Source organism: Lagopus leucura, unplaced genomic scaffold (genome assembly GCF_019238085.1).
Source record: "Lagopus leucura isolate 7727_CA_CO unplaced genomic scaffold, USGS_WTPT01 Super-Scaffold_100001, whole genome shotgun sequence".
NCBI lineage: Eukaryota > Metazoa > Chordata > Aves > Galliformes > Phasianidae > Lagopus > Lagopus leucura.
The window spans coordinates 25,899,560-25,911,507 of record NW_024962262.1 but is presented as its reverse complement, the minus strand read 5'-3'; the positions used below and the strand labels follow the sequence as shown (position 1 = coordinate 25,911,507).

Genomic DNA, 11,948 nt, shown 5'->3' with positions numbered 1-11,948 from the left:
CCAGACTCCACTCTGTTAATTCCAGTATGAGCTGGCTTTCTCACATTCTTATTTACATTTTCTGGGCTTGGTTGACAAGAAGATTGCTATATTGCTTTGCTAAAATATTTTTTTTAGCTCTGAATTGACTGGTAATTAGACTCATTTAAGATACCGCTGGGTGCTATCCTATTAGAATTCTCTGGATTGTATTTATTTTGCCAGTGGGTACAAGCCACTTACAAATTTTACTGCAACTTGGACTTTGAATTTTACTGATATTTTGCAAGACAGGATGCACTTTATACTCTTTCACCTATTACTACGTGTTGGCAGGTAATCTAGCCTAAGGACAGAGAGCATACAAAAGCAGTTAATAAGCCTTCTCATTCTCTTTTTTTGTTTGTTTGTTTGTTTTAATACTTCAGAAAACAGGCAAGTTGAGAAACAGTCTTCCCAAAGTACAATTTTATGAATTATACCTGAATGGTTCTTCCACTGCGAATAATTCCCCGAGCAGAACAAACGTAGATTACACAAGTAAAGCACTTTCCAGATTAAGTAGAGAAATGCACACATATTATTCAAAATATACCAAGAACAATACTATATTATAGACAAACATGACAGTACATTTAGACACCATATGCTTCATTCCAACCTTCTTCTAACTTACTAGGAAAATGCTGTTTGAAGTCTAGATCACACACTAAGGATTCAGATAGCTTTGATTTTCTTACCACCCAAGAACACTGTGAAATGAAGGAAAGCTATGCTTCCTAATAGCAAACTAAGCAATGATCCTTCATAGTACACAAAAAAGTGACAGGATGACTCTATGATGGAAGAGCACAGCTCCATATTCTATTCTTGTGCATTCTTAAAGCATGGACTGATACTCCATTAACAGTTACCAACAAAACTCTCAACACACACATTATTTTAAATACTAGTATAGAATAAAAAGTAGACCTTTCTTTTGGAAAAAGAAAGGCTTGACTGGAAAAAAAAACAATATGTCATTAGTTTGTTAAAGAATTAATAGCTTTGAAGATCCAACTGAATGTGATTTTAAAGATACTTCCATTGAAAGTACTACTTTCAATGATATTCAGTTAACATCTGGAATTTTGCCACACGTCACCACTTAAGACAGTACTATACACTTTGAACATATAGATGAAATTTCACATTCAAAATATACGGAAGGCCTCAGGTTCAGAATTGTTTTATGGCACGATGAGTGCTTGGAGCCAAAAAGGTGACCATGTAACTCAAATAGGTCAACTGGGATGAGATCCAACTCAGAGATGAGAGAAGTATACCTGGGCTATAAATCAAGGTTTTCAGAAAATAAGCAAGTTTAAGATTTCACATTTCCTCCCATGTCACCAGAAAAAGTATATCCAAACCATTTTCCGCACGCACTTGTTTATCTCTAACTTATTCCCAGCTGCTGGTACTACTACAGATAAATACTAACTCATATTCTCACATATGGAAGAATACGTAGGAAGCAGAGCAAATTTACTACATCTTACGTGCCAGTGAGTGTTCAACGCAATCTCAAGAAACAATAGCAAGTTGGGTGTGTGAAAGTGAAAGAATTGAAATAATAAAGATTACAGAGGGCAGAGGGCAAGCTAGCAGAACAACATCAAGATTTAATGACTTTCCAGGGCTTCCTGTTTATGTAATTTTTAGGTTAAAGGCTGGAGATCTCTGTAAAAAACAACCAATCTTCTTTTATATGTAACAAATGTGTCTCACTGGAACATGTTACAAATTTAACTTTTAATAAGCTTTTTGAGAATACATACAGAAGGTTAATTTCACTTGCCAAATAGTTTTCTTAAAAATTACTTGAAGGAAAAGCTTATGTTGAATGCAGAGTCATTATGAGCAATAATATAAGTATAGTTTATCACCAAAAGAAAATCATTTGGCTAGATAGGATAACAAATACAATAAGGTAACAAGAGAAAGTTTTCCCTGAAGTTATTTCTGTGCTTGCAAAAAAGGTGATTGGGAGCAGCTGGCTAGCACTTACAGATCCAAATCACACTTGCTGAATCTGGGTGTCTTTAACAACAAAATAATCAGTTCTGCGAATGAGAGCGCAATGGTGAATGTCATCCACCTCGACTTTAATACGGTTTGTGACATGAGACACAGTATCCTGGTGACAAAGTTGGGACATTACAGTGTACAGGACAGAACAAAGAACAAACAGATGGGTGACAGTACAGAGAACCTAAGCAGTTTTCATCCTCCAAGGGTTTCAAACCCTATTGGATAAGGCCCTGGACCATGATCTGAATTCAATTTTGGTACTTTTTTTGAGCAGGAGATTGTTCTAAGTGGTCTCCTAAGGTGTTCCTTCCAACCAGTATAATCCTATTATTTATTCTTAGAAGCAGGAAACACAACATTCAGGACCCCTCAGATGAAGTACATCTTACTCCTCAATGACCTGTCCATCTCTTTCATCTGTCATTCCTTTAAGCAAACACTCAGACTGTTGTACTGCTTAAGGATACAATATTAGTCAATTGCTGAGAGAAAAAAAAATATGTTATAGATGAAAATACCAATGAGATGCAGCCCATTAAAATTTCTCTGTTTAATCTATATAGTTTCCAACCTTCCTTGTGAGAATGGTAATACAGCATAAGCCAGGTAACAGTCTCAAGACCTTAATATTCTCCTTGCTTCCAGATCCAAGAGATAGAGCTTGTTTAGTGCTTTGTGAATGACAAGCAGGAATATTCAGTACCCCTAAGTTTCTTGTTTACAGCTTGCAGTGAATATAAACAGTCTTTTCCTCCCAGCAACAAAACTAAAACAGAATCCTAGCAGCAGGAAAAGTAAATGGAGAGTTATTCTTCATACAAAGCAATTATTAACAGTTAAAATCTAATTATGCGAAGTGCCCAGCTGTAACAAGGAGAGGTCAATAAGTTGACTTTAAAACGAAAATCAAAGGTGTTCAGTAAATGCAGTTAAATTACGTATTGTCCTCTATGGGAAGCATAACAAGGGTTAACAAAATGAGAAATTGCCACTTATTTCTCTTTTCTCAAGATGAACATTTGACATAAAAAAGGGTACAATTAATTATTGCTTAAGTATTACTAACAACGTTAAAGATCACTGTCCAGAAAAAGAAAAAAACCATAATGTGATTCTGTTGTGGCTGTTTTGTTTATTTTGTTTTTAAGAAAACCAAACTTTTCCTTATCAGGAAACTTCAGACTTAATAATCATTATTACATATGCTTCACTGCACCAATAAATAAATAAATAAATAAATAAATATCCTTTCTGCCAAGAGTACTACATCCAGCTACACCCCCTGACCCACAGCCCCCCCCCCCAACAAAAAAGAAAAAAAAAAAGCATTGGAAATCAATTTAGAAGTTGCAACTACCCAAAAAATATTAGCTGTCTCCAAAATCCAACGTGACTAAGTATTTTTATTTTTATTTTACCTTTCTAACTCCCAACCAAGTTACAATTCAATTGTTCTACAAATACATGCAGAGAAAATCTTAAAAATAAGCTGAAAGGAGCCACTTATACCTTTCTCACGTCATAAAAACATTCTTGATTGGAAAAATGCCTTTTAATATTCTGACAAATCTATTTCAAGAGATGAGGGCTGACCAAAATATATTAGTAAAAAAATATTAGTTTTTCAGTTGCCTACCTGAGGTTTTTGAAACATCTGTAGCATACAGTAAGTACACAGTTCAGAAGCCTTTGCAAACTAAATACAAGAATGAAGTTTGTGCAGTTAAATAGACATTTACCTTCTTCAACTGTCTGTACTAAGGCCCCTGAAGAAGAAGTCCAATTTGTTGTAAACCCAAAGTTGTGACTGTAGCCAGGTCTCTGGTTCATACTGATTCTCAATTCACTGTACTGTTCCTGAAAAATAAAACATGACACTACAGTATCTGGTATCACAGGAATCTAAATGAGGGAAAGTTTATCCACTAAATAAGCAAGGCGACTCACAATCTGCACTTTAATCATCTATTATTAGCATCACTGACAAAGGAAACAGCATTGAACTCTGTTAACTAACTAGGCTTTTTTTTTTATTATTATTCAAATGGATGTTTTCAGTTTTCTTTTGTATTTTGTGTTCACTTAAAATAAACTTAGCCATACATTTCTCACTTCAAATGCTTTATAAAATGATGCTACAAAACATAGTGTGAGGAAACTAAAATATTTAAATGGGTCTCTATGGACCACCTTGTAAATTTGTGGAATTCACTGCTTCCTGACAGATCATCAGTAAAATACAAGTATAGAAAAAAAAGCCAAACCATCATCAGTATCCTTCAGGCTCAATGTTGCATCTAGATTTACTTGGGTGAACAATCAACTTTTTAATTTTGTGCCAAATGCTACAAGTTATCCATAGATTTTGTCATGGAGCACCTAGTAATTCAAAAATTAGCTAAAATCCAGTTTTTCCCAATCTAGTGGAATTTCAAGATGCTTTCAAAACCAGAATGAAACCTGACATTCACATTTTAAACTACAGACATGTTTAATATGGAATTGGAATATATTTTGGAACACTTGCGTACAATCTCACAATATATTATAAACATGTGGTGCATACATTAACATTTTAATGTGAATTCATTAAAAAACAATTAAAGTATCTAAATGCACGCTATTCACTTCATTAAAAAGAAATTGATACTGTTAAAAAAAGGAAAAATACCTTAGATTTCTGTCAAACACAATAGATATATTCCAGTAATGCAAACACCAAGACGACCCCACACACTCACACATGCACTAAGTGTACATTTACATTTTAGTCACCTAGTGAACTAATCCTCTGAAAGGATGGGATTCATTTTCTCCAACTGCAAGTATTTATAAGTTTATACCCCTACTCCATTCCCCAAGACTTCTCTGTCGGTCAAAGCACACAGAGAACAGCTGGAGTCTCAGGACAGGAAGCAGCCAAGGGAGGCTGTCGAAGCATCCAAGCAACGGATGCAGAAGACAGCAGTATTTCAAGGCAATAAACCTGAGGTTTATCCTTATGTTACAGGTAAATTCAAGCCAAAACACTCCTCATCACAACTCAGGGTTGAAACTTCCAAGTCACAGAGTCATAGAATGGCCTGGGTTGAAAAGGACCACAATGACCACCTAGTTTCAATGCCCTGCTATGTGCAGGGTCACCAACCACCAGACCAGGCTGCCCAGAGCCACATCCAGCCTGGACTTGAATGCCTCCAGGGATGGGGCATCCACAACCTCCTTGGGTAACCTGTTTCAGTGTGTCACCATCCACTGAGTGAAAAACTTCCTCCTAATATCTAACCTAAGCCTCCTCCCCTGTCTCAGTTTAAAACCATCCCTCTTGTCCTATCACAAACAGCTCCTAGCTTGCAAAAGTTTCCACACTGAAATAGACCTCCTGTTTTTTCTATTCATATCAACTCCTTAAGCAAGTAACACAACACGTTCACAGGTATTCTACAGACAGGTGAGCACAGTGGACTGGAGCATGTACAAAGCTTCTGAATTTTGAGTGTGTTCCTGGAAATTACAATCATTATTTTTTATTTCCATCACCCCAACAAAGTTATTTTTCAAACCTACCTTGTCGGAGGAGTAATGCAACTTTGCATAGTGAGCTTCATAATTTGGACAGGTCATCTCCAAGATACTTAGTACTTTACAAACCTGGCATTATTGCCCTGATTGCCTAGTGAATTATATCAATTTCTCAGCTCTGGCAATGATTTACAAACATGCCAAATAAAACTTGCATTCCTTAAGTTACAGCTTGTATGATGCACAACACAAGTAGCTTTTTTTTTTTTTTTTTTTTTTAAAAAAACACATTCCTCATTTACAGGTAGGACATTTAATATCTTTGTGACCAATCATAGAGGAAAAAAAAAAAGAATTTAGTACATTTTGCTCTCATTTGAAGTGATGAAAAGAACATATATCTAAACTATGCTTTCACTGATTAGAATTGCAGTTTCTCTGCCTTTTTTTTACTACAATACAAAAAAAAAAAATTAAGAAAACAGTCATGATCTCTTTCCTCATTCAAAAATCACAGTTTCAGAAAAGTATAACTTCAATGCAATTGCTACGGAGTATCAGTACTATTAAAGCATTCCTTTTTCCACAGGGGATTAGGAAGAATGATTCAAAATGACTGAATGTACAAAAACACGGTGTGTGATTTCAGTGATCAGCATCCAAGGTTTTATGATCTCCAATAAAGCTACTGACAATTCACTTGTACAGCAACATCAGGAATGCAAAGAACTCATCTTTCATTTGTCATTGGGTGTAAATGACATTAATACAGATTGCAGGAAGGTGGTGACAATTAGAGCTATTCCTGTTCATTTTCCAGTGTGATATATGAGATCACTTGAAGTAGCACCAAAGCACTGAAAGAACCAGCTCGTGGATAAGCGTGTACAAAAGGCGGTGATTTCTCTTTAAATTCAGTGTGAATAACAATTAAAATAATTTTAAGTGTACAATTGCGAAAACAAAAAAAGGCTTAAGTCACAATTGATGGTAAAGAAAAAAAAAACCAAAACATTGTGATATTAATGTTTAAGGCTAGCCTTTGAAAAGCTGATCTTTATTTTTCCACCACCAATTTGCTTAAAAGTGCAAATGAATGCTACAGCAGCTTAGACCATTCACCTATTTGACATGCTCCATTGTGAACACAATTAGCTAATTGGGAAAGTGCCAGAAATCTCATGGTATCAAACCGAATATTTAGAATAACTATTTTTATTTCTAATTTAATTTCTAAATAAAAGCATAAGACAAGTAGAAAATAGGAAAAGAGCTCAACAGAAGAACCAGTTATGTGTTCTTCCCAAATTCTCTTTCCTGTGAATTAAATCAAACAGAATATTTTCTTACCACTAAAGAATATTTGCATGAGATATAACAGCATTTATTTATTTAAACTCTGCTGCAGCATCCAGTTACACTAAGTGATTGATTTCCACACTTACCAGGGATTTTGAATTGTCATGTTCTGACAGACTCGCATTTTCTGCAGAAGATGCAAGTGAAACAGAATCAGGAGGAGAACAATATTCTGGTTTAAGAATACTATCTCCAGCATCTCGGTCTTGTGACTTTACAGGTAATGTCAAACTAGGAGTAGGTGTTGACTTAACACCTTCTTTTTCCTCTTCTTCCTCCTCACCTCTCCTTCTGAGTACACTGGTGGAGAGAGAGTATGTGGAGTCTGGTAGTGAAAACATGCTGCTGGTTAAAGTTTGAGTTCCTTTAGCTTTTTCCAATTCTCCATTGTATTTCTGAGCATCATCCATCTAGAACATAAATGACAGTTTGGTAAAAATTGTTTTTAAAAGTTCTTAATCTTTCAGCAGTATATTTAACAAAATACTCCTCCCTTTCACACAGCTGCTAGTCACTACACTTAGTAATGTACTCACTACTAATTACCCACTTTTTAAATAATAATTTAATAATATCAGAACAATTTCTGTGTCTCAGTGCTTTACTGAGCAGGCAAATTCTAGGCGGGAGTAAAGCTTCAGTTTCAAAGTCAGTAGAGCCAAAGAAATTTATATCAACTGAAAATTTTAATTTAACATTATTGTTAGACATTTCAGACAATTACATCAGACAAAGGCAGGTTTTCTGATAAGGAACAATAAGGAGATTTGTTAAAAGTAATAAAAAGATTATTCCACCAAAAGTATTTTTAGACATATTTCTAGAAGCTCCTTTAAGTACATAAAAACAAGTAAATACGTAACACAGATAAGGACAGAATTGCCTACTCTGTTAATACAGCCTTCAAAAAAAGCAGTAGTGCCTTTTGTTTTGTTAAGGAGATCATTAGATTCTACTGTTCAGTGAGCCATCCAAGACATTCAACATTTACAAATTTCAGAACTAAAGAATTTTACCGTGAGCGACCGTGGAAGAGAGGAGATTCCTCTGGAGTGGACACCAAAAGGTCTTGGTGTAACCACAGATGTTAACCTGGAGGTATCAGTTTTCTGGTAACTTCTAGGGAGAGAAGCTGAAACCTGAGCTGACCCAGTTTGAGCATTCACCGAGTAGCGTGTAGACAAAAGAGCTGAGCTCTGCTCTTCCGCCAGGCTCTTTGAGACAGCAGGAGCCTCACGCATGCCATAGCTCTCTGGGTTTGGTAGATTCTCCTTGCTTCTCTGCGCAGCATACTGGCTTTTGCTGTCCTTAGTGCCATAGGAAGTTTCTTCCTCAAACAGGTAATCTTTCACTGTTGATCGTGTGGTGGGTGCTTTTTCTTCAGTAAACACATCATCAGTCAGTGAATATGCCCATCTGCCATCATATTTTTGTTCCCTGTAAGACAGAGCTCATTAAAATACCAAAGTGAATTGATGGACAGGTAAGACCTAAGGCTTTTGACTCCTAAATATCCACAACAGAGCATAATCTGAGAAACACATCTCTGATAAATTGAAATGAATAGCATTATTTAAAAATATTGATTTTCTAATATATTTTAAGTTCATCTCCTCACCCACACATATCCATTTTTCAACACTTCCATAATACTAAGGCATGTTACTGTCAAATTAAAAGGTTGCCACCAAGACAGCAATCTCTTTGTAAAAATAAGTACATAATAAATTGAGCTATTCAAGTTGCATATTCTCAGAAATTCTGATTTTGTCAAGAAGAGAACGTAGTGAAGGCCACCTGAACCACATACATACTTCTGTTAGGGTGTCTACTCTCTTAAAATGCCATACTGCACTTCAGATAACAAATTACAGGGTGTTTTTCTTTAGTTATGTTTTTGCTATTCGTTCTCACCAAAAATGAGCAACAATAAAAGAGATAATCTTTACCATTTAGTTTTCAAATTCAAGATGCTGGCAATATTGGACATACAATACAGTTTGAACCCATATTTTCCTTCAAGAGACTATAGTTGCTGTCCTCATAAATAAGACAAAATATTAAGATTTACCTAAGCTTTCTTTATAAATATATACCTTGTGCATATTTCCTTCACCTCAGCTATTCACTCACTTAAAAAAAAAAAAAAAAGAATCAGATTTAGTACTGCAATACTCAATTTGCACTTTTCTCTCTTCAGAGAGTCTTGTTCTGTAAATGCCTAGAGGCAAAATTGGGAATAAAGAGGAAAACAAGTAAAGAAGTTTACAGTTCCCTGAGATTCATAACAGCTCTGACTATATTTATCCCCTGTTACAAAGAGAATGGCAAATAAAACATTAGAGGAAAGAGAAATAGTTAGGCTAATCCAAAAATAAAAATGAAATTAACTAGATTAATTTTCTATTGTTTTAAACTCCTTAAAGTGGAGACAAATACTGACTTCACATTCATTCATAGCTGAAATAAAGAATCACAGAGCAGAACTGTTTAATATTCTATGAAAACAATGTGTTAGGAGACAATATTTTGCTCTTCAATTGCCTAGATTTTTACACTATAATTTGGAACTAAAACTGTTGAGATTTCTAAAGCATCAGTTGCAACTTGCAAGTAAAAACCATTGAAGAATTAAAAGGAAAATAAAAGTCAGATTTAAGTTCTACAATTTAATACTCCCATTAGGGTAATTACCTTTCCTGCTGCATTTCTTTCAGTGGCTTACTACTCCTATCAGAAACTTCAGAGGCTCTCCTTTCTATTTCTTCTCTTTCTTCCTTTTTCTTTTGCAACTCTGAAGTGAAGCTCTTTCTGCGATTCTTCCATTTTGCCAGATCCTACAGGAGTCACATGAGTGTATAGAATCAGATTTTCTCAAGATCTTGCAAGCCCACTGAAACATCCCATCACATGCTATCTGGTGCTCCAATTTTACTTGTATGTCTGTATCAAGGCCATTTTTTCCATGCACTTTCCCTCTAATAGATAAGTATGCTTTTTTTCCCTTGACATTTTCAATTATGCTCTAAAATACATCACGCAATTACACAGAGTTGAAAACAAATATGATAGCATGTGAATTTATTGGTAGACTTTGGATGTGGGAATTTTTTTAATCATTTAAATTTTCTAATTGCCAGTATGTTACCTTGATGCATTAGCTTAAGAATATTCTAAATTCAAAGCAAGCAAAAAAAAAAAAAAAAAACACATAGAAATAGATATCCTATGTCTGTAAAACCACAATGCAAACTGGCAATTTTTTCCATGAAATACCAGAGCTAGTTAAGGAAGTACTAAATTTTGGAACTGAGATGATTGAGATGCACTAAACAAACAGCTATAAAGTGCTTTCTTAATGCTCTGTTTTTATTTTCAACCTTTACTTGGTAATCATTAGTAATCACAGATCTTAATTAAAAATAAAAAGAAAAAGAAAAGGTCTTCAGATAACCTTACAATCTGTGCAATGTTATCATGTCAGTTTATAAGCTAAATTTAAGAGAGAATTATTGGGGAATAGGAGCCTCAAGAATTTGCTCAAGGAAATACTATTTCCTTCTTTTCCCGAGGGATCAAGTACTCAGACATTCCAAACATTTCATAAAAAAAAAAAAAAAAAAAAAGTATTTGCAAATTTCAGACAATAAATGAAACTGTGTCCTAAATTTTATGTCAGCAAAAATGAAGCCTGCAGACTTTACTGTAATATCACACTATATACAAATCATATCCTGAAACACTGATCAGAAACTTGTAACAATATTAAAAATAAATTCAATTCTGCCTTAAACAGATAATCCCCTCTCCCAAAAAACACTCATAGTTACATGAAATGCATCAATTCAGAGCACAACCACGAGTTACCACACATGCCAAAACCAGTTTTCTGGGGTACTAAACGTTGGCAACACCCAGCCCTTTAGTAGGACACATCAGGAGGAGTGAAAACTAGTATTTACTTCTTGCCACTTTAGATCTTGCTCTTGCAGCTGTTCTTTTATCTTTTGTAGTTCTTCATAACGGATTTTGCGCAATGACTGCTGCTCCTCTGCACTGACATCATTCAAAGATTTACTCCTAGAAATCAAAAAGTAAGAAGTATATTCAGCTTCATAACATCTCAGCTACAATCACAAGATTCACAAGTGAAACCTTCGAGAGAAGGAGATTTCTGTTAGTACAACTAAGCATTCCTAAGTGTTATTTTAAACAGAGCAGGAAATACACAGGCAGCTGAATGAGCAAGACTGGGTTGGGACCTACTGCCAACCCTGAAGTCAGTAGTTGCATATTTGAGCAAATAAATTCAGATTAAGGAAATTACCAGCTTCTCGCTAACAATTCCCATTTAATTCCTTATACCTACTACTACTGTTTAAACTTCTTTACTGACCTTGCTAACCTCTTGCGCCTAAAAGCCTTCCCCACTCCCCAGAGCCAAACTTTCCATTTCACTTTTCAGCAACAGCCTTCAAAATCTTCTCCTATTCTTTCATTTCTTAGAACAATCATAAAATCAGGTCAGTTACTGATGCACATTGCTAAAAGAGAAAAGTGATTTACTGTTAAGTACCCAGATCAATCATGTTACAGGCCCCACTAGCCTACCATTCCTTCTCAAATCTCTTTGGTACTTTCAGTCTAAGTTAGGAAAGTCTACCTCAAAGTCATCATCTCATAATTTCTTACACATGTCAGCAAGTTTGCCCACAAACTCCTACTTACTAGTTCACTGTAACCTCAATTCCTCAAAATTCACTTCCTTCCCAATACACCTGGCTTCCAGCCTTTGCAGTTGTCTCTCTTATTCATCCATTTAAATAGAATAACAAATCTTTTTGTTCAAGTGTAGGACAAGACTCCTACTCATATTTGACCTCAAATCTGAGAGACAGCTAGTAACATGCATATGTTTTGTCAAAAGGCTCTGTGCCTTTTGACAAAAAGAAAGGTAGATTTCTGATTATTGTTTTTCCTCAAAACACTTTCATTTGTATTTATCCGGACAAAAC

The 11,948-nt window shown here is 35.2% G+C and overlaps 1 protein-coding gene across 11 annotated transcripts in view; it reads right to left on the bottom strand.

The window, feature by feature from the left end:
- LMO7 (LIM domain 7) overlaps window positions 1-11,948 on the bottom strand; it is a 128,945-nt gene that overhangs the window by 23,160 nt on the left and 93,837 nt on the right. For 10 of the 11 annotated variants that reach the window (XM_042866395.1, XM_042866396.1, XM_042866397.1 and 7 more), the window contains 5 exons: window positions 10,896-11,013; window positions 9,628-9,770; window positions 7,950-8,370; window positions 7,020-7,343; window positions 3,792-3,909 (listed from right to left, as the gene is read on the bottom strand). In XM_042866395.1, the coding sequence (XP_042722329.1) occupies window positions 3,792-3,909; window positions 7,020-7,343; window positions 7,950-8,370; window positions 9,628-9,770; window positions 10,896-11,013 (1,124 nt within the window). The remainder of the gene's footprint in view (window positions 1-3,791; window positions 3,910-7,019; window positions 7,344-7,949; window positions 8,371-9,627; window positions 9,771-10,895; window positions 11,014-11,948) is intronic. The other variant, XM_042866399.1, reaches the window with a different exon arrangement.